The sequence below is a fragment of the Podarcis cretensis genome, assembly GCF_951804945.1.
Source record: "Podarcis cretensis genome assembly, chromosome: 1".
NCBI classification, from domain to species: Eukaryota; Metazoa; Chordata; class Lepidosauria; order Squamata; family Lacertidae; genus Podarcis; species Podarcis cretensis.
In genome coordinates, this window is record NC_137170.1 from 52,285,976 (window position 1) to 52,310,934 (window position 24,959).

The 24,959-nt window shown below is 46.1% G+C and overlaps 1 protein-coding gene across 1 annotated transcript in view; it reads left to right on the forward strand.

Moving 5' to 3' along the window:
• The window catches only part of CHRM4 (cholinergic receptor muscarinic 4), a 45,847-nt gene extending 25,397 nt beyond the window's left edge, over positions 1–20,450 (forward strand). The window contains exon 2 of the mRNA XM_079951743.1: positions 18,502–20,450. Coding sequence (XP_079807869.1) covers positions 18,502–19,949 — 1,448 coding nt within the window. The 3' untranslated portion in view covers positions 19,950–20,450. The remainder of the gene's footprint in view (positions 1–18,501) is intronic.
• Positions 20,451–24,959: the final 4,509 nt, after the last annotated feature.

Below are 24,959 nucleotides of genomic sequence, written 5' to 3' on the forward strand. Positions count from 1 at the left end.
GGACTCCAACTCCCATCAGCCTCAGTTCAGATGGCCAGTGATCAGGAGTGATGGGAATTGGAGTCACATTATCTGGAAAGCATCATGTGATCTACCCCTGGCAGGAGCGGCCAGCAGCAAGGGATGCTGCCATGAAGCTACTACATCTTCAATTTTGATTAAAACTGCTGTACTGGATTATCTCACATGTCAAAGTCACCGGTGTGAATAGAAAAAAATCCTATGCCTTATAGTTTTTGAGTAACAGGTCAGTTGGTAGACCATGAGACTCTTGGATCTCAGGGTCATGAGTTCAAGTTCTGCATGGGGTGAAATATATCCTGCACTGCAGAAGGTTGGACTAAATGATCCTTGTAGTCCCTTCCAACTATTCTCTGATGTGGGGATGAAAATTATGGGAAATTAGGGGAATGCACTTTTTAAAGCAAACCTTTTAAGCAATGTAGACTAAAGTCACTTCTGGGGCCCTTCCAGGATTTGGGGCCCTTGAAGCTTAAGCTTCATTACATACGCTCCAACATTTCTCCGATGCAAAGAGGGATGTCCTATTCAATAATGATGATGATGATGATGATGATGATGTTTGTTTGTTTGTTTATACATAACCCATCCATCTGACTGGGTTGCCCCAAACACTCTGGGTGGCTTCCAACATATATAATAACATAATAAAACATTAAATATTATTTAAAAAATACTTCCCTATACAGGGCTGCCTTCAGATGTCTTTTAGAGGTTGCATAGTTACTCACCTTTTTGGTTCATAACTCCATACCCTCTAACATTTCTCCAACGGATATAGGGACGTCCTAAGGAAAAGTAGGACATTCCGGGATCAAATCAAAAACCAGGATGGCTTCTGTAAATCCTGGACTGTTCCTGGAAAATAGGGACACTTGGAACACCTGTCATTAGTTTCATAGTAGATCCATCCCTGTCTCTGAGCAGCACTGAGCTGCTTCTCTATCCCAAGACATTTCTAAGGTGCCTAGGAGGTACTTACTGGCATGCACAAGAGCGCTCTGTTCACACTCTTGAAGGGTTGTACATCTGTCAGCTAGAACAATCGCTTGCTAAATGTAAACCGGGTGCCATGACTCAGTAACTAATTAACGACTATTAGATAAAGCTATTATCGCTGAAAACCATCCCTGACTGCATAGCCTCTCTCTCTCTCTCTCTGCAAGGCACATGCTTCATAAGCATAAATATCTGTTTATCATTCCGGCCTCCTCCTCCCCCTCACTCTTCATCCTGCCATCGCTCCATCCTCCTGCTTCCTCTCTCTCTCTCTCTCTCTCTCTCTCTCTCCCCCACCTTCCCTCCCTTCCATTTCTGGCTCCATCCTCAGGGGTTTAGTTCTAAATGCTGAAACCTGCATTACAGCCAGCAGTTTAACATGACAGAACTAATCCCTTTAGATCTTTACCCTTTTAGTGCTTTTTGGCAAGCAGAGATAAGCAGTGTGGGGCTGGCAATTGGGTTGGAATGATTCTCACTCAGACCATCTCTGGGTTTGGGGCAAATTTTCTCACTGGCTCCAGGAACCTGACTTCTCATGGCCTCTTGGCATCCCTTGACCCTATTCCTTAGTGACAATTCAAAGAAGTGGCCTTTGCTCAGGGCTCATCTTGGTCAAGGCTCACTAGAGCTTAGCTCCAGATCCAACTTTCCATAACTTGCTTCAGTGCTCAGTTATGGACTAAGTGAAACATTGGCTTTGAAAGAGTGCCTCTGATCATGTACAGAGTGTACCCCCTCACCAATGAATAATGTCACTCCTCCTACACACTTGGGATTTGGGTTGGGGTCCCCCCCCCAGTATTACGTGACCCATTGCCCTAATGCAGTGGAGCTCCCATGTTCTTGATGATGGGAACATTGCCCTTCAGGTGTTATTCTTGCATAAAGAAAGAGCCAGGGCTTATCCACACTTACCTTAAAAATGTTTTCCCTTTTCTTACAAATAAAAAACTTGTTTTTTTCCAAATTAATGTTACACAGATTAGTACACTCTCTGCATTGAAATGTGTTTTCTGTAGAGACTAAAGTGTTGATATTTTCTTTTTATATAAGTTTGCTCTTTCCATGCACAGGTACAGCTTAAAATGTCCAAGCGTGGGTCTCTCCACCCCTGAACTTTCCCTATGAAAACCTACTCTTTAAAGCTCAACTGGAACAAATGGCAATTTGGATTTTCTGCGGATTGCCGTTTGCTCTGATGGAGCTTTAAAGAGTGGGTTTTCATGGGGAAAGTGTCAAGGGTGCTCGGACAAAGAGCTTTAAAGTGCTGACCATGCCTGGAAAGAGAGGAGGAAAAGTAAGTGTGGCTAAGCCCTCTTAGGCATTATGAAGGAGAGCTATGCTGATTGCGGGAAGCGGAAAAATGCGCTGGAGAGCAAATCTCCTGCTAAACTGCCTCCAGCGCTCTCGCTCTCTCTCCCTCCGTGTCCCAGGGGCAAACAAGAGACACTGCACAGTTGAATAGGTTAATTCATTTAAATGTATGCAAATTTCAAATTGCTCATTGCTTAGCATCGAGGCAGAGCTAAAGAGGAATGGCTGAGTGCCAAAAAAGCACCCAGTCAAGCTGCATTAAAACTAAGTGGCAACTCGGCGCTCCATCTCGAGTCTCGAGGTGATGCTCCTAGCTCTTCATGATTGCCGCCTCTGTCCAATCATGGTGAGGCGGAGTTCACAATCATGGTAATTGCATGGTGGAGCAACATGCTTTGTGCGAGCAGATCTTCAGCATCTCAGGTGCCAAGCGAGGGCTCATCTGCATGATGGGTTAAATTGATACAGGGTAATCTATGTCACTCTTACCTAGGCATTACAAAAATTAAAGTAGACAGCTCTTGCTGGGGGAAGAATGGTCTGGTGGCACCTGAAAGGCTAACCAATCTGTTGTAGTATATGCTTTTGCGGGTGGAGTCAACATTCCCAGTATGTTCAGTGATGTCTACACTGGCTTTGTCATGTCCACAGAATGGAAGATAGAAGGACCCCAAGGATGTACCCTGTGAGGAGCTGGCTTCAGGCACCAGGCCGGTTGGCAGACCAAGGGTGGATCTACACATGGGGGGGGGGAACGCTATAAATAAGTCATAAATAAAATTGTTATAACAAAAGGGGGGAAATGCTATGTAAAATCACATAGAAAAGTTTTGTGCTCTATGTACAGCGCATCTGGTGTTGCATGTTTATAACGCATTCAAAATGCTGTTTTTTGACTAATATAGCTGAGTCCCAACTCTGCACTACAAAGATGCTTGCAAGTGTGACATGAGGGCTGGCAGCTTCAACTCCACCATGTGGGCAGGGGTGAAACTAGGCTTTATCTCACCTGGGTCAAAGACTCAGTTTGGCAAAAAAACAACAACCGTGTGTATTTGTGCACACACAGGCTGGGAGCCTCAATGGTGCCCCTCTGGAGGCTTCAACCAGGGCACAAAAACCTGGCTAACTCTGCCCTGCCCCAGTAGCTACAGCTCTGCGTTTGGGAATCCCTTGCAGACTATCGCAGTTCAGCTCCTGGAGATAGACAGGTCTTGCATCCACAGTACTGACCAGAGGAGGAATGACCGCTGGGATGAGTGCAGAAAGAAGAAATGCCATGTTGCACTTGGAGCAGCCTTCATCTGCCCCAGCTGCAACAAAACTTGTCTCTCCTGTATCGGTCTCTACAGCCACAGCAGGCGCTGCAACCTTTCAGCAGTTTGACTTCACCCCTAAGGGTGCATTCCTCCATTATCTCCCGAGACAGACAAATGCCAGCAACTTCAGGAATGGGGAGCTGGTGGTGTTCCAAATTTTGCTGGATTGCAATCTTGACCAGTGGCCGTGCTGGCTGGGGCTGGTAGGAGATGAGGCCCGATAACATCTGAAGGACCACAGGGTTTCTCCAGTTTCCATCTATCTCACCACTTCGTGAAGAGCATCTTTAATGGGCACATACATAAGGCACAGAAAAGGAGAAGGGGATATTACTGCAAAGTGAGGCCAGAAGACCCAGGAATGGCAAAGGGAGGCGTGCTCCACTATTATGTAGAATCAAATCCTAACGAGGTCTAGTGAAAAAGGGGAGGGGAGGGTGACTCACTACCAGCTGCTAGTGAACTGGCAGAGAATAGTGTACAGATCTGGTAAAAGACGATCTGGAAAAAAATAGACTAGAATTCTCTTCAGTCCCAGCCAGCATAGCATCACTTCTTGTAGTCAGCTAGCCACTCCCAAGCCCTAGTCCTATGGACACTTTACCTGGGGGTAACCCCAGGGAACACTGTCTTTCTTCGAAGTAAAACATGCATAACTTTATGCTATAAGGGCTTATCCACACTTCTGCTTGTCACACTGCTTTCCCTCGGGGAAGATCACTCTTTGCCGTTTGTTCCGATTTAGAGCTAAAGAGTGGGTTTTCCCTGGGAAAGGAGTGGGGCAAAGGGAAAATGGCTTCGGCCTCTGCTTTCTGGGTACAGGACAAGCAGAAGTGTGGACAAACTCTTAGCCTCTATTCCATGGGTAGGCAAACTGAGGCCCGGGGGCCGGATCCGGCCAACTCACCTTCTAAATCCAGCCCGTGGAAGGTTCGAGAATCAGCATGTTGTTACATGAGTAGAATGTGTCCTTTTATTTAAAATGCATCTCTGGGTTATTTGTGGAGCCTGCCTGGTATTTTTACATGAGTAGAATGTGTGCTTTTATTTAAAATGTATCTCTGGGTTATTTGTGGGGCATAGGAATTTGTTCACCCCCCCAATATAGTCCAGCCCCCCACAAGGTCTGAGAGACAGTTGACTGGCCTCCTGCTGAAAAAGTTTGCTGACTGCTGCCTTGTCTGTTGATGTCAAATCTGCCTTTGAATTTCTGTTCTGTGGCTTTGCACAGAGTCTTTTTGTTTGATTTTTGTTTTTAATGCATTAATTTATTTTGTATGGCTACTTTCAAGTTTTGTTCCGAATGCTCTCCCTGAGTTGTTACCATTTGTCATGCCCGATTTGTGCTCATTTATTCTCACGCTGACAACACATTTGGCCAATGTAAATGGCAGAAGGCCATGGCTGGCACATGATGGCATATACATCATGTTAGCTGCCTTTTCCCAGAGGATGAAGAGAAACAATAAAGTTGAGTTTATTATCTCATAATGAACACTGTATTGGTTCATATGTAGAAGCATCTCCTCTGAGCTATTAATGATGTTTGCATTGATTAATAATGTTCTCTCTCCATGCTGTGCATTAGGGCTGGTATAAAACATCGCTTTCCTACAGAGCAATTTGAAGGTCTTAGTGCTAGTTGGTGACTTCAGCCCAGATCTTGCAACACTTGTAGTTATTAGGAGAGGAAGCAATAGCATAGAGCTGCCAGTGCTATTGCTGAACTATTTGTATTCAGGAGCATCCTTGTGTGTGTTTGTGCCAACCTTGGCCACCTGAGAGCTAAGATTGCTGAGGTCAGGTCACTTATGTGGACAGGTGTTGCCCCCCCCCCAAAAAAATGCAGGTGTGCATGGTAATTTTTTTAATGAGCTAAACCATTCTGTATATTTAAAACCAGTTTCATAACTGTGCACCTCAGTTGAGGTTTGGGGGAGGAATAATTTATTATCTCATTATCAGTGATTCCACAGGCACTGACAAGTAGGTGCTTATTGTACTTCCAAAAGAAATCATTGTATTTGGGTTTTAAAAAATTTTTTTAGCAGATAGCCTTAACTTACTACAAACCCCTAAGAACATTTTGCCAATGACTGACATTCAGTAGCAATAATTGAATTGTGAATCATACACAGTACTAGGAGCACAAGCCGCCTTCTACATCTTTGAAACACACAACGTTTGCACAAGCCTTCAGCTGCCCTTCTTCTGGCAAAGAGTTCTTTGCAGCTCAAAAGCTGGATGCTCCTGACTCAACAGAAGTCAGTAAATACATTTTGCATCAGGTGTTTTAAACGGCAATGTGGTCCATCTTTCTCTTGTGTTTTATGGTGGAAGCTACTTTGAGGTTGTGGGACGCGGGTGGCGCTGTGGGTAAAACCTCAGTGCCTAGGACCTGCCGATCGTATGGTCGGCGGTTCGAATCCCCATGGCAGGGTGAGCTCCCGTTGTTCGGTCCCAGCTCCTGCCTACCTAGCAGTTCAAAAGCACCCTTAAGTGCAAGTAGATAAATAGGTACCGCTTTATAGCGTTTCCGTGTGCTGCGCTGGTGCAGGCTCGCCAGAGCAGCTGGCCATGTGACCTGGAAGTGTCTTCGGACAGCGCTGGCCCCCGGCCTCTTAAGTGAGATGGGCGCGCAACCCCAGAGTCGGTCACGACTGGTCCGTATGGGCAGGGGTACCTTTACCTTTACCTTTACTTTGAGGTTGGAGATCATCTGCAGGCAGAAACATAAAAAAGAGCATGGTTAAAAACCCAACCTTTCACCCAGACCTAGTGTTCTATATTGGAAGATTCTCATCTACAAGGTTGAAAGGGCTAGAATTAAGTATGTATTGACAAAAAGCTCATAATCCAATATCTGCTTTAGTTTACTGACCACAATATTTGGCAAGGGGACATGATGGAGTACTGTCATAGGATACTCCTAGTGATCAGACCCTGCTGAGGAAAAGCAGCCGCTCACACTGCTTCAGCCAAATGAGACTACCAGCAGGGCTTCTCCATCATGACAGCAACACAGATCCTGGGTTGCAGCCCCTCCGAGTCAGGTCCTGCTTTTCTGTAGGTTAATTTGCCCTGCAAATGAAGATGCCACCAAACCCAAACTGGATGCATCCTTTCATTAGCTGTGCATGAATTTTGTGTTGGAGTGATTGAATGTGACTGCAAAGCACATCAGCACTGTTAGAAAGCAGCCAGGCCCTCAAGCTAAACTATAATGAGAGCCTTAGGAAGGAGGGGTGGGGAATACACAGAGTACTCTGTCTGTCCAGCACAGCAATCTCAACCTTCCCACACGGACAAGCATATTTATCTAGATCTCCTCTCTTTCTGGAGGGGAAGCTGTCACTGTGCTTTCAGCCATTCAGTTACATTTTTGCTGTTGTTTTGCCTATTCCCACAGTCACTTACGATGGTCTTGCCATTGGTGTTGTTTGGTTAGCCTTCTTGCCTGGTGATCATTAGATTTACTTTCAGGACCAAATTGTTTTCATTTGTGAATTATTTCGGTTTGCTTTGATTGCAATGGGAGAGGGAAAGCATTTGACAAAGTAACTAGACAGATAGACATACAGACAGACAGATGACAGACAATAACATGTGAAGCAAGCAGTGGATGTCACAGCAATTGCTGGGAGCCAGTGTGGTGTAGTGGTTAAGAGCGGTAGACTCGTAATCTGGTGAACCGGGTTCGCTTCCCCGCTCCTTCACATGCAGCTGCTGGGTGACCTTGGGCTAGTCACACTTCTCTGAAGTCTCTCAGCCCCACTCACCTCACAGAGTGTTTGTTGTGGGGGAGGAAGGGAAAAGAGAATGTTAGCCACTTTGTGACTCCTTTGGGTAGTCATAAAGCAGGATATCAAATCCAAACTCTTCTGTGACAACGGGAGTTGGGGAGAAAGTGCTACTGAGTACTTGGGCATTATTGTGGTCCATAGTTCTGACGACTCATTTCATACATTTATGTTTTCCCACATAAGCACATGCCTGGCAAGGTTAAGAGGAATCTGTGGAGCATCTGTTTTGCATGTAAATGGTCTCAGGTTCATTCTCTGGCCAGGTAAGAATGGGAATATCTCTAGCCTGAAACTCTGCTGATCAGTATAGTTGACACTGAACTGGATGGACCAGGAGTCCAACTCAGTATTGCATCAGTTTGCTGTGTTCCTCTATGTCAGGAGTTTCTCCGCAGGCGAAAAGTGTATTGTCCAAATCAACCTTTGCAAACAACTGTCTGGGGCTCAGCTGGAGAAGAACCCTGCCTGTTAACAGGATCAAAGCTGTTATCAGTAGGATGCCATAGTCTTGGCAGTGCCACACTGATCAATCAGATGTAATAGTATTGACCTATCAACACCACTTACTGTTAGCGCAGCAAGAGGAGGCTTTCGCTTTTTAAAGCTTATTTCCCAGAATCAAGTGCGCCACCTAGTGGCTGTTGGCCACATGTGCCGGTGAATCTCTTCACCAAAACCAGGTTCCTATAGAAACAGGATTCCTTAGACTCCTAGCACATTCCACGAGTAGGGCACAGTGGCATTAAGGGCTATGGACTTCACAGGGGCAACTTCATTTGCAAAAACAGAGGCTTCTAAGGAGGGATAGATTTGTACTGGAAGGAGGGCAGGCTTATTGCGCGTGCGCACACACACACACACACACACACACACACGATCCTACCTATCCTGTAGAAGCTGCTCAGGATCTTTCCTCAAGCTCATGTTCCAGTGAAAAGGGCCTGGGCATAGACAGGATTTTTGTTAGGGGGAGGCAGGCCTTTTGTAGGGGGGGGGGGCAGAACCTCAGTTAGCTATGTATTATTATTGATTTTTATTGATGGGGGGCGCTGCCCCTCCCTGTCCCCCTTGGCTATGCCCATGGAAAAGGGCCTTAGTGTGAATCCTTAGTACACATTTGCAAAGGCTTCGTTAGACATCTACATGCAGGATCTTTTTATATGCAGATTGCCGGTGCAAGAAGTTTCCATACACTAAGAAAGCAGCTTAGTTTTTACAGAGCAAGTCTATATAAGTCCCATCAAATTCAATTTGACACCTATCCCATTGAATTCAATGGGATTTACTCTCAGGTTACAGCTTTTAGCCCTGGTGGCAGGAGTACCAAGGAGGGGAGAGATGTCCTGCTAGACATCTGCAGGCCATAACTACAATCTCTGAAGAGGGGAGGTTAATCTACCTCTGCTTCCTCTGGCTGAGGTAATTTCTCTGTGCTTTTGTGGAACAGGTCAGGCCGTGTTTGTGTTGTGTAGTGGTTAGCACATCACACTAGGAGTAGGGAGATGCAGGTTCAAATCCCCACTTAGCCAGGAAGCTTACTGGGTGACTTTGGGCCAATCCCTATCTCGCAATCTAATCTCCTCCACAGGGTTTTCGTGAAGATAAACTGGCAGTGGTGGTGGTGGAAGATCTGCAGTATGTACTTTGCTCTGAACTCTTTGACATAATACAAAGGGAATAAATCCCTATGGAAGCTTTAAACATGCAGGGGAGCTAACTTGAATAAAATATTTTGGGGGAGGAGGGAAGCCCTGTTCACATAATCGATCTCACACATACCATTTGAATGCCCATCAACTTGGTGGAGGGCCGGCTCGCTCAAATATTTTATTGGGGGATACAAAGGGACCTTGGCCCCTAGGAGTTGGCTCCTACACCCCCATGCAATGAAAATGTATCAAGATACATTTCTGAAAGTTTCGATCTGTTATATATGTCTTCCCTTAATCCCACATCCTGATCATCCCAAACCTTTAAGCATATTAAGACTGCAACCATATCCATGTCTGCTCAGATGTAAGGGCCATTGAATTCAATGGGGCTCACTCCCAGATAAGTAGGGTTAGGATTCCCACCCCTCTTTGGCTGTGTACACTTGACCCTTTGATCCGGGCTCCAGTGTGCTCCCACTATTGGTGTTTGAAGCTGACCACCCATAAGGTTAGCCACAATCCATATGTATTCTGCAGTTTCTTGAGAAGCACTGTTGCCCAATGAGTTTTCCCTCAAACCAGCTTCCGTTTCATTAGAAACTGAAGCTATGGTCAAGCTGAGGTGTGGCTGTTGCAGATAGCTCGATTGACTAGGAGATAGCTGCAGGTGAAAGGAAACGAAGGAGACAATGTTCATCAGGTGGTGGCATCCCTGCCCCCCTCTCTGGGGTGTAAAGAGATATAAAAAAGGGGACTTGAAACACAGTGGGGAGAGGGACACACGTAGCCTTTGTCTACCTGATTCCAACCCTCCCACCCCTTTCGCATGGCACATAGCAGCACGTTTAACACACCAACCATTACACCGATAGCAACAAAAAGCACGTTTTAAAAAAATACTTGCAAAGTGCCTTTGTCTACGAGTGCTTCTGCTAAGGGGAAAGGCGTAATGAGGAGGCGGGGGAAGGGAGAAGGAACATGGCATTCATTATATTTTTGCACCATTATCTTATTCATTCCATCAGTGTTCTCCCTTCCACATGAAGGTACAATTTCATTTATTTTTCAAGCACTTATGCAGTTCTTAGTTCTGTTTCCTTCTGAGTATTCCTTGGTGGCATTTTTTTCTCCTTAGCGACTGTAGAACCGTAGACCATGATATGTAAAATCCATGAACTAACTGGCTAACAAACAACCTCCTAACAGCATTGCTGTGTGAACGAAAGACTGAACCACTAAACACCTGGAGCAAACTTCTGAAGGAATGTCTAGAAAAAAATCTATTACTTGATTTCTTCACACTTGATTATTGTGTATTTGGTGCCTAGCCGCTGAGCACTACATCTCTGATTCACCCATGTGCGATTTAATTAGCTGTTGCTGTTACCAAGCAAGCAACATGGATCAAAGCCAAGATTCCACTTATTGAAAGTAAACCCGTGTGTGTGTGTGTGTGTGTGTGTGTGTGTGTGTTTGTGAGAACTGTATGTAGTGTGACCAGCAAGTTGATGACGTACAGGGTATAGTAGTTGATGACTGGCTTCTCAGAGTCACACACTGTTTAGTTTTTGTACCATTAAAGATCTCCTTAGTTTCACTGCTAGAGCTAGTTCACACAACCTTCTAACCTGTATGTGATAAGGTATGCTCCTTGCCCTCCCCACTCCCTGCCCCAGCCACCACAAGGCTTGAACAGGTTGTCTGAATTGTTGATCATGACCTTACACATTTTGCCCGTTGCCTTCGCTCTTTTCAAATGTGGGTAGAAGGGGTGCGAAAAATTGAAGTTTGCAGTTGTGATGAATTATTTATCCAAACAACCTGTTTGACATAAGCAGAATGAAATCTGGGTGAGAGATAAAAAGCAATTATTCATATGCAGAGCAGTTATATGAATTGCAGGCATTGGAGGAGGTGGAATAGGTTTGGTAGGAAATGTCTCTGAATCCATCATTCATTTCAAGAAGATTGTCCGCCTTTTGATCAATTCACTTACAATGAGAACAACAATCATTCTTGGTGGAGTTTTAACCTTTTTTGTGTGTGCCAAACCTCCATTTCCATATTTTTAGCACTTTTCACCAAACCAAACCTTTTCACCAGCAAAAGTGTATGGAGTATGTTCCACGTGTGGCCACATCATAGATTAATTTTAAAAATGTCTACTAACTGAATATGCATGGACAGGCCCTCCTCCAAAACACCACCTACCCTAGAAATCTCCATAAATCGCTTGCCTCCTCAAGGACTCTGCTCATGCCTTAAACCTTCACCAAAAGAAGTGCCCTACATCTGAAGCATTCCTCCACCACCACTCCAGCCCTAACAAGAGCATTACAATTCTTCATTGCCTTGTCACAAATTGTTGTTTTAGAAACCTACCGCAGATCTCTTGTTCGGGTTATGGCTCTCAGTGCGCATTCTTGCCACATTTATTGACAGCAAAATTGAGTTTCCTTAGAGTCCAAGTTTGTGATGAGGGCTCTGCCCTGGTTTGTTTGTTTGTTTCCTGGTAGGGAGAGGTATAGAGTTGACATGGGGAAAGGGGAATATGTAGGTTTCAATGCTGGAGGCACCCTCTGATTTGGATGGCTACCAGAAAGCCTGTTTTGTTTTGTTTTGTTTTCTTATAATGCATCTAAAAGGAAATAAATAATCACATCAACCCTTTTTGCTGTCTGGGAAGGAGACAGCCCACCAGCCTACCTCTTCCCAAGCTCTGTTCTTCTCCAAAGGTCCTGATTTAATAACCACAGATCAGAGGCCAATCTCCTCTGGGAGGAGATTACATTCATATGGCTTAGAGAAATTAATTGGTTTATCTAATTCATGTTGTTCCCGTATCTACATGTTCCTCCTACAGACTTATTAGTGTTTGTCCTTTTTCTCCCCCTGGTGATTATTCTTATTGGGCAGATGCTTCCACTTAGCCTGTTTTGAGTTGCTGCACTTTTCCATTTAGAGAACATATCTGAGGGTATTCTAGCAAGACGGAAGGAGACTTAGGCTGTATATGTACTTAGCTGGGAGAAAGCCCCGCTGAACTTAGTGGGACTTACTTCTGAGTGGACACACATAGGACTGTGCTGTCATTTGTGTGCATGCACACATCCATGTGTCTGCAGTGTGCAGGCATGCACACATCCATGTGTCTGCAGTGTGCAGGCATGCACACATCCATACCCCAGGAAGTTCAGCATAGCCTGAGGGGCTCTAGAAAGAAAATAAATAAAGTGGGAAATCTATAAGCACTGCCTTCACAGCAACGAGTATGAAATCTAGTCACTTGCTGCCAGTTTGGGTAGCATACTGAAAACATGAGATTTTATGGTCTGTAAAATCTTTTTTATTTTCTTTTTCCTGTCCTTCTGATCTCTTAAAAAAATCCCATCTGGGCAGTCTATCTTCCATGTCTCTGTACTGTAACTCTGATGTTCGGCAATTATGTCTTTGAATATTTTTGCTTTCTTGTGTGCACTTTAATCATTGCCTAAATGAAATGATTTTTTTGCCTTACAAGATGGGTTTTCTGGGGGAGGGGCATTCTGCATGCATGCTTTTTTTTTTTTTTTTTTTTTGCTAAAATGTCTCTCCATTCTGGGGACCTGAACTAACATGTTGCCTTCTAAAGTCCAACACATGCTAGATGCACAGAGCAATTCTCCTCCTGCACAAATTCATAGGTGTACACAGACATCTCAGGTTGGTAGTCCTTATGGCATGGAGAAAAGTGATAAGTCGTGTCTTCTAAGGACTTGAAGACATATCAGAATGATGCAAAGTTTCTAGTCTTCAGGCAGAGGGGCTTATGTACTCTCAACATGCAATATGTCTGCATGGCTATAGCATGCAAATTATTGAAAAGCATTGAAAGTACTCAATTAACTTAGGTTCTGTCCCCTTAGCAGAAGCCTGCCGCCCAACCAAAGTCTTAGGGGTATATTTACCCATGAAAAAAGCTCAAAAACTTGGGCTGCCCACCCCCAACAAAAATCCTTGCTATGCCCATGTATGTCTGTGTATATGTCTTATTATGTTCACTGATGCCTACTCTCCTAGTAAGTGTGTTTAGGAAAACTATTTCCCCCATTTTCCCACCCAGTAATAGCCTCTCTGACTTTTTGGGTTTCTTTTCTTGAACCATACTGCTCACTCTTACCTCCCAGGTGTAACAAGGCCACGAAGGTGATGGCAATATATAGGCTGTGAATCCATTACCTGCTTTAAACGCAGCCAGGTTGTTATTTTTTCTCAATTTGGATCAAAGCTGGTTTGGAGGGGAAACACATTGAAACTCAGAATTTCGTAAGAAATGACAGGATAGATATGGTGGAGGCAGAGTAAAGAGCAGTGTGAACACAACCATAGAGGAAGCCAAACCATCTGTAAAACACAAAGGTGGGAGGTAGGGGATGAGGAGGACCGAAATTGAGTTTGTCCCAGATTACTGGTCAAAGTGTGTCTGCAAAGCCATCTGCTGACCTCTCCAGAAGAGTGGCGAGGAGCAAATCCAATTGGCATCTATCTTTATCGCTCCCAATGGTTATCATGCCCAGAGAACCTTTTTCAAAACATCATTGCGTCAGATCTGCAATTTCTCCTGGGCCCTTGCACTCTACAGATATGCCAGACAGCAGTAAACAGGGGAAAGAGACACAAGAAAGGGGATGAATGATACTGGGGGCAAAGGGAAATGGTCAGGGTTAGGAAAACATCACGAACAGAAGACGCAGGCGTGAGAGAGAGAAGAGGGAGAAACTGATTTGTTGATGTTTTATTTCAGCTCACCAGAATGCTCACTTTGTGCCATGCAAGGCTAAGACTCAGAAGCCAGTCCCACTGGCTTGGTTTGCACATAATGCTAAGCAATGGTTTGTTAAACTATAGTGTATTAAGCCATGGTTTATTCAAGCATCCAAACCACAGCAGCTTAGCTATGGTTTGTTCATTGCCCGTTGTCGGCTTATGAACCTCAGTTTGTTTTAATTATGGTTTGACATTATGTGCAACCTAGTTCATATGGCGTGAAGAAGCCATTACTCAAAAAGTCAAAAGAAACTGCATCTGAATTCCAGTTGATTCTGATGAAAATGGGGCTTTTCACAAAAGTTGGCTTGCTGACTTACATTTCTCCCAGTACTTTCACTGCTTCTACCTTTGGCAGAAGAAGAAAATGATCTAGCCTCCATCTCAACCAAAATTAGATTCTGCAGCTAGTAATTTGTCAACAAACCAAATTCCCATGATCTCCTCGCCCCCTCCCTCCTTCATATTTCTACCCAGTCCTATTTCAAAGTGCTCATTTTATCCTCTTAACAGCCTTGCGAGGTTGTCTAGGCCTAGAGATAGTGACTTAGCTTAAAGGCATTCTGTCGGCTTTTTGGCAGATTCAAACCAAGCTTTCCACTGCCCAAGTATAATAAGCTGTCTTGTAACTGAAACATTCTTGTCACAAACAGGATATTTCCACTGGGAGTTTTCCTATATATATTGTTCAGTTCTGTTCTGACTTCACAAGACCTTGTCTTATTAAACCAGGCTAATAAGTAGAAAGGACTTGCTAATGTTTTATTATTGCCCACACAGCCTGGTCTCATCCACAACATCTTCTCCATCCTAATCTCACTGTGTGGAAAAACTTTACTGGGGATATGGCACTGTTTCACCAGCTTTCTCTCAGGCTGCCTCCGAGTGGAGTTCATCCTTCATTTATTCCAGCTACGGGGCCTTGGGTGGCTTGGGAGGTTGAGGAGAGAGAAGGAAACAGCCTCAGGCTGTCAGAACTGTTTCCCATCACATGGGGATTGTGCAAGGATGATACACTGAAGCCATCTCTGGAGGAGCTTGTGGAAATGGGGGAGCTGCCGGTTTACAGAGCAAGGATTTCATTGTCCTATTAAAATCTGCAGAACCTGGCCAGGGCCGGAGGAGATAATTGGTAGCTTCAGGCTGAGAAGCTGACCTAGAAACGGCAGCCACTTCTAGGCAGTGAAGTGACACAGCCTGTCTCAGAGACTCTCTCTCTCTCTCCCTCTCCCCCCCCCCACCTTCCCCCCTGTCAAGAGTTAGGAATTATCTTGCAAAGGCTTGTTCATGTATGTGATGGAATAGTCAAATTGCTTTTCTGATCGGGCGAGAGTTTTTCAACTAGGACTGCAGGGTTTAATTGGTTCAATTGGTAGATTAACCGATTAAAACTTTGTCTGATTAACTGGTGGGTGCCAATTTTAATCAGCAAGGGCAAATGAAAGACCTGTCGCTGCATCGCACCAATTGCTACTGATTTTGGTTGTTTTACTTACTGAACTTTGTATTTATAAACATAGTATGAAATTTGGTTTTTCGTGTGTTTTGTAAGCTACCGGAGGAGGTTTACTGATAGCCAGCCATTTAAATTTAATGAAGAATAACAATAATAACTCATTCAGTCTCAACAGAATTTAGAGTAAATAGATGTAACCTTGTAGATTTCACCCATCCTTTCAATACAGTATTTGTTTCATCGCCATTTTGCTCCCCCCACCCCGCCTGCCCTTTTCACCTCAGAGTTGCCTCCTTCTCGCTCTCTGAACAGGGAATATTAATATTATTCTCACTTGCTTCACTAGCCTGACTTATGAGTCACTTACTTGAGCGATCTGGATTATTTCACTGAACTATTTGTCAAGAGACCTCTGATGCAACCTGGAACCCGTGATTGCTTGCTCCCCTTTTTCTGCCAGCATTCCTACGCCTTTAAGAGCTGCATAACATGCAGAAATTCAACAGGTAAAACTTTCCATCGCTGCATCGCTATGCTCAGAAATTTCCTCCCCCCCCCCCCGTTGAGCTGTATGTTTTGTTATGCCGCTGCTAAAAGCAATCCTTTCTACCCACTCAGATCCTGCTTCTCAGAGACAGATCTAGGAGGCTTCCTCTTATTGTTCTCTTGAATTTTAGAAGCACCTGGGGAAGACAAATAATAATGAAAACAAAATCTTAAATTAGAATTAGAATTAAGGTTGCAGTCCTAAACATTTGTATGCAAGCCTTATTTTTGTAATATTTATTTTCATTACATTTTTGCACATAAACTATGGACGGAAGCAATATTGAAACCAGTGTGACTTCCTTCTGAGTAAATATATTAATGATCAGAATGATATGAAGCAACTTTTCCCAACCTGGTGCCCCCCCCCCCCATGTTTTGGGACTATAACTGCCATCAGACCTGCCCATTGACCATGCTGACAGGGGCAGTCTATCAACAGCTGCAATCACAGATTCCCAACCCCTCACTGAGGAGGAACTTGTGCCTTCCTTATCAAAGATTCCTAAATTGCAGGGGGTTCGACTAGGAATGACCCTTGGGGTCCCTTCCAACTCTATGATTCTTTTATTCCTAGGAAGGCTGGAAGAAAATGCAGACACTCTGCCCCCTGGGGCAACTGAACATTTGAAAGGGACCCCCAGATTAATAAGTTGTTGAGCTTTTTTTTGGCAAAATTGCAAAACAGAATATGCCGTTTGGGAGCTATTTTTATGGAAAATCGGCATGGGCTGCTAAATGTCTGGATTTTCCTAGACTTTTTTGGGGGGGCTGATTTCCGCCCGGCCACTGCTGCCGACTGCAGTATTCCGGATATGTCTTGGGAATTCTGGATGTATGGCAGCCCTAATGCAGTCCACAGTGCATTTGATAAGACAGGAAGGAGAAAAAGGATTTGCACAAGTGTGCTTCCCTCTTAAGCCAGGAATGGTGTAATGTGGTGCACTGGGCATGACAGTGCAAAGAAACAGTGGTGGACTTTGGGCTCCCAAATTTCAGCAGCGCCCTATGCAATATTGAAATTCAGCTCTCCCTGCGTCACATGCTCCACCCTGCAGTGTTGTTTTCGTGCCCCTGCATTGTGGCTCCCACTGTGACTGCACTGGTCGCTCCGCCTTAAAACCGCCACTGTAGGAAATCTAGGCAATTGCTCCCCAAAAGCATTTGCAGCCATGCTGAAAGTACCAGTAAAATCCCACGGGTCCCGTGGGGTATTCCAGAAGCCCTGACAGTCTATCTGCACACAATTTAGGGAAACTGACTCATTTTAAGTGGCTACGGTGGCCCACACTATACTGCAAGCTAAGCCAAATGCTGTATCACAGGCAAACAGCGAACATTTCTCCAACTTGCACAGAAGAATGTGTCCCCAGGCCTAGGAAAAGTCTTCTACAGTGGTACCTCGGGTTAAGAACTTAATTCGTTCCAGAGGTCTGTTCTTAACCTGAAACTGTTCTTAACCTGAGGTACCACTTTAGCTATTGGGACTCCTGCTGCCGCCGCACGATTTCTGTTCTCATCCTGAAGCAAAGTTCTTAACCCGAGGTACTATTTCTGGGTTAGCGGAGTCTGTAACCTGAAGCGTCTGTAACCTGAAGCGTCTGTAACCCGGGGTACCACTGTATAAGGGCACACTGTGCTGGAAAAGAGGCGGACTTTGCAGAAGTCCTCGGGCTGCTGACTGCAATGGTACAATACCAAGAATATCCAGCAGAGGGTGGGCTCCCCTCAGCAAAACCTTACAGAATGCAGGATCCACAGGCCTATTACATGGTCACAACCCCCCTCCCCAATCTCACTTGTTTTCTCTGGAGCTCCGTGCATCTACATAAACTCATGAAATAATTTGAAAAAGGTTGTGAGCTCCTTCTGAGGCTGCCCCACTCCACCAGGCAAGCTGCTGTCATAAATAGCTCCCTTGGAGAGGGCCGGAGAGATTTGGGGGCAGATGGAAACAGTACAGAAGGATTTTTCAGACATGGGTTAAAGATAACACAGGCCTGGGAAAATGCTGGGCTTTGAAGAGACATGACTGTTCTGGCTGAGCTGACAATCCGTCCAGGGGTGGAACAGGACACTGGCTTCTTTCCCAGTTTGCTTAGCGCCCTCCTGCAACTTCCTGGTAGTAACATTCAGGTTTGCTTTATCTATTGCTCTGTAGGCTGGCCAGGTTGAAATGTTTTCTGAGGCTGCATACACACTAGACCTTTAAAGCCCATGGCATCCCCCCAAAAATCCCAGGAACTAGCCCCCACAGTGCTGCAGTTCCCAGCAGCCTTAACAAACTACAGTTCCCAGGATTTGGGAAGGGGGAAGTCATGTGCTTCAAACACAGACCAAGTCTAGGAGATGGAAGTGCACAGATACCTTTCAGCAAGGTATTGTTCCAGATCTTAAAGCCTGGACTAGTTAGTCAACAGGGCCAAGGTATGAGCTTCATTACTGAGTGGGGATCCAAACCTGGGTCTCCCCAGTTCTCATCTGACCCTTTAAGGCTTGCACCACACTGACGTTCCTGACCGAGTGTTGCAGATGCATAATATTTCTTCAATGTCTTTCTCTCCCTGCCTCTCTTTCTGCAGATTCTGCATACAACTTGTCTTCTCAGCTGATAAATATGCCCAACTTCACCAATGACAACTTCACCAAGGAGGACACCCCCAAGTATAAGACGGTTGAGATGGTCTTCATAGCCACCGTCACGGGGTCTCTTAGCCTCGTCACCGTGGTAGGGAATATCTTGGTCATGCTGTCCATCAAAGTGAACCGCCAGCTTCAGACTGTCAACAACTACTTCCTCTTCAGCCTGGCCTGTGCTGACCTGATAATTGGAGTCTTTTCCATGAACCTCTACACAGTCTACATCATCAAGGGCTATTGGCCACTAGGGGCTGTGGTCTGTGACCTCTGGCTGGCTCTGGACTACGTGGTGAGCAACGCCTCTGTCATGAACTTGCTCATCATCAGTTTTGACCGCTACTTCTGTGTCACCAAGCCACTGACCTACCCAGCTAGGCGGACAACCAAAATGGCAGGGCTGATGATTGCAGTCGCTTGGATATTGTCCTTTATCCTCTGGGCGCCCGCCATCTTGTTTTGGCAGTTCATTGTTGGGGAGAGGACAGTTGAGAAAGAGCAGTGTTACATCCAGTTCCTCTCCAACCCGGCGGTGACCTTTGGCACAGCCATCGCGGCTTTCTACCTCCCTGTGGTCATCATGACTGTGCTCTACATCCACATTTCGCTGGCCAGCCGGAGCCGCATCAGAAGGCACAAGCCTGAGAGCAAGAAGGAGAAGAAGTCCAAGTCACTTGGCTTCCTGAAGAGCCCTTTGGTCAAGCAGAATAACAACAACTCTCCAAAGAAAGCGGCGGAGGTGAAGGAGGAGGCAAAAAATGGGAAAGTAGAAGAGCAGCCCTTACAGCAGTCAGAGACCACTGGCCACCAAGAGGAGAAGGAGACGTCCAATGAATCCAGCACGGTGAGCATCACCCAGACCAACAAAGAGAAGCCAGTGCTGGAAATTGCACCGGCTGATCAAGGGCAGAGTCCAGCCCCGACACGGCTTAACCCTGCCTCCAAGTGGTCCAAAATCAAGATTGTCACAAAGCAAACCGGAACTGAATGTGTCACCGCCATTGAGATTGTCCCAGACAAAGAAGCCAGCTCCACTCCAATCACCTTGTCCAACAGCCGCCCAGCGAACGTTGCCAGGAAATTTGCTAGCATTGCCAGGAGTCAGGTCAGGAAGAAGCGTCAAATGGCAGCCCGGGAGAAGAAAGTCACCAGAACCATCTTTGCCATCTTACTGGCCTTCATCCTGACATGGACGCCTTACAATGTGATGGTCCTCATTAATACCTTCTGCGATTATTGTGTCCCTGACACGGTCTGGTACATCGGGTACTGGCTGTGCTATGTCAACAGTACCATCAACCCAGCTTGTTACGCTCTTTGCAACGCCACCTTCAAGAAAACCTTTAAGCACCTTCTCATGTGTCAGTACAGGAACATCGGCACGGCAAGATAATCTGGAGGCGGGGTGTTGTGGAGACTTGTTCTTTTATTCTCCAACCAGACAGATGTACTGCTGCAACTGTGTCACTGGATTCCAGAGGGAGCCTTTCACCAAATGCAAAATTAAAACCAGAGATAACACACAACCCTTTTAATACTGATCGGCCTTCAAGTCACAAAGCAGTCCTTGCGCCTCTACGACCCCTGACTGCGCTTCTCCAGAAAACGAAGGAGAAATAAGTCAGGGACTGGATGCTGCAATAAGGCGTCATGGACAGACTTCGTGGATCCCAATCCCTGTCTTGTTCCTCCTGAAATGCTGGCTGAACTTCCATTAACCTTTGATATCACTAGATAAAAGCAGTGTCCCTTTCTGATGCCTATGCTGATGTGCTAAGTGGGACACACAAACATGTAAATGGAAGTTATTCCTTTCCATGGATGTCTTGGTGGTTTTGCACTTGTGGTGTGTGTGTGTGTGTGTGTGTGTGTGTGAGTGAGTGAGAGAGAGAGAGAGAGACTAGATGACCAACCAAGGCACACTTAATCCCTTTCATACATCCTAGCCCTTTTCCTGGTTGAGTTTCCAGTAGGATTTGTTCCCCTCAGGGAGAGTACTCTACAGCTGGAACCAAACCTGCCTGATTAAGAGGCTTCCTAAGGAACTTTCATCCTGTGCTGACTCCATCTTGTCTCCCCGCGGCAGGCAGCTGTGCCCGCCAGCCAGCCTGCTGAACGGAGAGACTCATTCCTACCTTGAAACAATGACACACCTGAGTTGTTTTGAACAATAAAAAATCGCAAACGGCACATGTGCGCACGCACAGAGAGACAGAGTCAGCACTGTGACATTTTTGACCACATGCCAAGGGAAATGCTTCTACAAAAGTATTTGTGTCGATGTGAAGAGCGACTGTCCTTGAGGCGGCAAATGCTTGACAAGGCCCTTGGAGGATAACGTTGCACCAGGCATCTGCGATAGCGGGATATTCCTGTACTGGGGAGACTTTCAAAGGCCATGTCACCTCTTTTAATGTAAACAGGGTTTCCCTTCATTTTGGGTTGCTTTTTTTAGATGCCAGCTGCATCACAGTGTCCTCCTGGCTCCAAGCACTTGGTTAAGGGAGACGCCCTTTACCGAAGAGATTTTTGGTTCCTCTCTAGAAGCCTTTCTCAACCTTGGGTTCCAAGATGTTGTTGGACTACAACTCCCATCATTCCTAGCCAGCATGCCCAGTGGTCAGGGATAATGGGAGTTGTAGTCTGAGACCACCTGGGAACCCGTGGTTGGGAAAGGCTTCTCTGTAGGGTAGGAATGGGTAACAGGTGACCCTCATCATGATGTTGGACTCCAGCTCCCATCAGCTGCAGCCAGCATGGACAATGGCCAAGGATGATGGGAGTTGTAGTGCAGCAACTGCTAGAGGGCTGCAGTTTCTTCATCCCTGCTTATAGGGGCTGGGGGAGGGAAACTAGAGACCTCCCCGCTTGCTTCTGCTCCAAGTGCCTGTGGGCATATCAAGAAGATAGCCACCGAGCTTTGTAAATGGACTTAACCTCCCTTCTAGTCGGTGTCGTCATGGAGTCCTCAGCATGTGGGCTCCAGTGTAAGGTGTACAGCCTAAATCCCAGGATATTCATGATGTCCAGCACAGAACAACCCATTCCAGCTGTTGCTCAGTTTCTCCAGAGCCCAGAGGGTGTCTGCACCCTCAGGCACGTCAGCAAGAAATGCAGATCAAAGATCTGGCATAGACTGGGCCAGTGTACACAGGCACGGAAGTCTCCGTCTCATGGTGAAGGACTCTCAGCCTGCGAGACGCCATTGTAGTTGGCCAAAGGCTGCTGCTTCATTCTGCTGGGGAGGCAGCCATACTGCCACTGCCTTTAGAATAATTTGCATCATGTTGCCCCAAATGCCTTGCAGGTTTTTTTAATTGTTACAACTAACAGCGGGCCCCACTTAAAACAATAAAGTAATTGAAGTAAATATATTAGCTCTTTGGGCCATTTTTTTGGGGTCCTCTTTGAATACTCACATGCAAGAAGTTTAGGCATAAAGGTAAAGTGACCCCTGACCATTAGGTCCAGTCGTGACCGACACTGGGGTTGCGGCGCTCATCTCGCTTTATTGGCCGAGGGAGCCGGCATACAGCATGACTAAGCCACTTCTGGCAAACCAGAGCAGCGCACGGAAACACAGTTTACCTTCCCGCTGGAGCGGTACCTATTTATCTACTTGCACTTTGACGTGCTTTCGAACTGCTAGGTTGGCAGGAGCAGGGACCGAGCAATGGGAGCTCACCCCGTTGCGGGGATTTGAACCGCCAACCTTCTGATCGGCAAGCCCTAGGCTCAGTGGTTTAACCCACAGCGCCACCCGCGTCCCGTTTAGGGTGGATTCAATTTGAAATTATGAAACAAGGATGGGGCTCTGTAGCCCTCTCAGTGTCATGAGGCTACATCTTCCATCAGCCCCATCCCAAAAGGCCAATGGTTTATAAGAAGTTCCTGGTTGAGTGCAAGAATCATTGCCGATTGACAAGGACGCCACACTTTTCCTCTCCAGCATGGAATGTGCTGAGTAAACTTTGCAAGCTTCTTCTGCTAGGTCGAGGCAGGAAAACTGCCCCCACAGGAGCCTACAAATGATCCTTTTCTATGATTAGAGGGTTCCCTGGGCAAAAGGAAATGGACACCTCACTAGGCCAAAGTAATGGGATGGATCTGAAGAGGGTGACTCTCTGTCTAGTTTTCATGGCTTTGGGAACGATCCAGAATGAGCTCCTCTGGAACCCCTGGAGACTCAACCCACACTTTGACCCAAGTTAGCTGGGCACTGCCCTGCACGCTGTCTGCCCAAGGGAGCTTCCCCTGCCCCAGAGTCTGGTTCCAATCTTCCTGCAGCATTTCCAGCCCTGTGCAGGTCTGGTAGCAATTATGCTGCATTAACTGAGGAATTCTAGGGAGCTCAAGCGCCTGGGGCAGGGATTTTGTTCCGATCAGCGAAGGGGTGCACTGGGGGGAGAGCAAGGAGGAGGGATGGGCAGGCATTCAGGCAGCTGTCCCTGCAGGAACACAAAGACCCTCAGAGGCCCCTTTGTCAATAGGTACTGACTGGGCAGCATGCCTGCACTCCCGACCATGTGGAGGCTCTTTTGCTGGCCTCAGCAGAATAGCCACCTAAACCTACAACAGCTGCCTCCACCAAGAGGTTGAGAGGTTAGGGCAGCTTCAGTGCCAAGAGTTTCTCAATCTAGGTCACTTGACCCACGTGGGAGAGGAGTTGCAGGGAGGCAGAAGGGCAAGCTGTGTCATCATGGAAGTAAGAGGCCACTGGGATACAATGGTGAGCGGAGAGAAAGGTGCGGTGTGAAGAGATCCTAGAAGGGAATACAGATTTTGCACCAACCCAGTTGTAATAAATGGGATTTGGTGTCTGCAGCTTTTCAGTTTAGGGAAAAGGTAAGAGAGAATATGGTAGAGGTACGTAAAATTATGCAGGCATAGAGAAAGTGGGAAAGGTCTGGAGGGCCTGGATAGCTCAGTTGGTTAGAGCGTGGTGCTGATAACACCAAGGTTGCAGGTTCAATCGCCATATTTGACAACTGCATATTTCTGCATTTCAGGGGGTTGGACCAGATGATCCTCAGGGTCTCTTTCAACTCTATGGTTCCCCCACATCTCATAATATTAGAACTCAGCGCTAACCAATGAAGCTGAACGTTGGACAGGCAAAAGAAACCAACAGCACAGTTAAAACTGTGAAAATCTCTCCCGTAAGAGGCAACGACGGCCACCAACACGGATGGTTTTGAAAGAGAATTAGGTGAATTCGTGGACATTAAGTTTAACAGTGCCTGCTAGGCCTAATGGCTAGACTCCCACTGCCAGAGTCGTAAATAGGAGTTGCTTGGAGTTACAAGTGGAGAGAGGGCTGTTGTGCTCAGGTCCTGCTTGCAGGCTGCCCCTAGGCACCTGGCTAGCTGCTGTGAGAGCTGAATGATGGATTAGATGGGCCATTGGCCCGACTTGGCAGGCTCTTGTTATTAATTTCAATGGAAAGCGCACAGGGATGCCCAATAGCACCAAGCTGAGCAATATTTGAAGCTAGATCAGAATGAGTCAGGGCTAGGAGCATAAGAAAAGAATGGATATCAAGCCAAGACTATTGATCCACCTGGCTCAGTACTGTCGATATTGTGGGCAACTAGCAGGCTCCTCTCCAGATGTTGTTGTTCTTTAATCGTTTAGTCGTGTCCTACTCTTTGTGACCCCATGGACCAGGGCACTCCAGGCACTCCTGTCTTCCACTGCCTCCCGCAATTTGGTCAAACTCATATTGTACCGCAATAGCCATCATCCCTGATCACTGGTCATGCAAGTTCAGGTTGACCGTTCACCAAATGGAGGGTTACTCCTGGTTTACACTGATTGGCAGTGGCTCTCCTTGAGTGCAGACAAGTGTCGTTTCAGACCCAACCTGGATATGGAATCTGCAAGGGGCCTTTTGCAGGTGCAACAGGCACTCTACCAGTAAGCTTGAACTCTTTCCCACTGGGAAACTGGCCTAAAGCTGTTTCTGCAAAAGAGGTTGGAGCATGCCAATTCTGAATGTAGAAAGAAATCATATATGTAGCACTTCTATGTTGCAAATTGCAGAGTCCTGATGCATTTCAGATTCTACAGATTTCCAGAAGGGTGGCCACATTTCTTACAGTGAAAAGAAGTGTCCCACAGCACCCTAAGACCAATACATTTATTACGGCAAAAGGTGCCACCAAAGCTCTTCAACAGTGTTTGATACTGAGGCTGCATTCATAAAGAGAAAACCCTATTTAACATAGTACAACTGATTTCTGATTTCCAGCTATTCCCCTGAACTCACCTTTGCCAATCTGGTACGCTGCAGATGTTCTTGACTACAATTCCCATCAGCCCCAGCCACTGCTGGGAGTTGTAGTGCAAAAACTCTGTGGGGCAACAGACTGGCAGAGGCTACTGTAAGTTTCTAGAGCTCCGA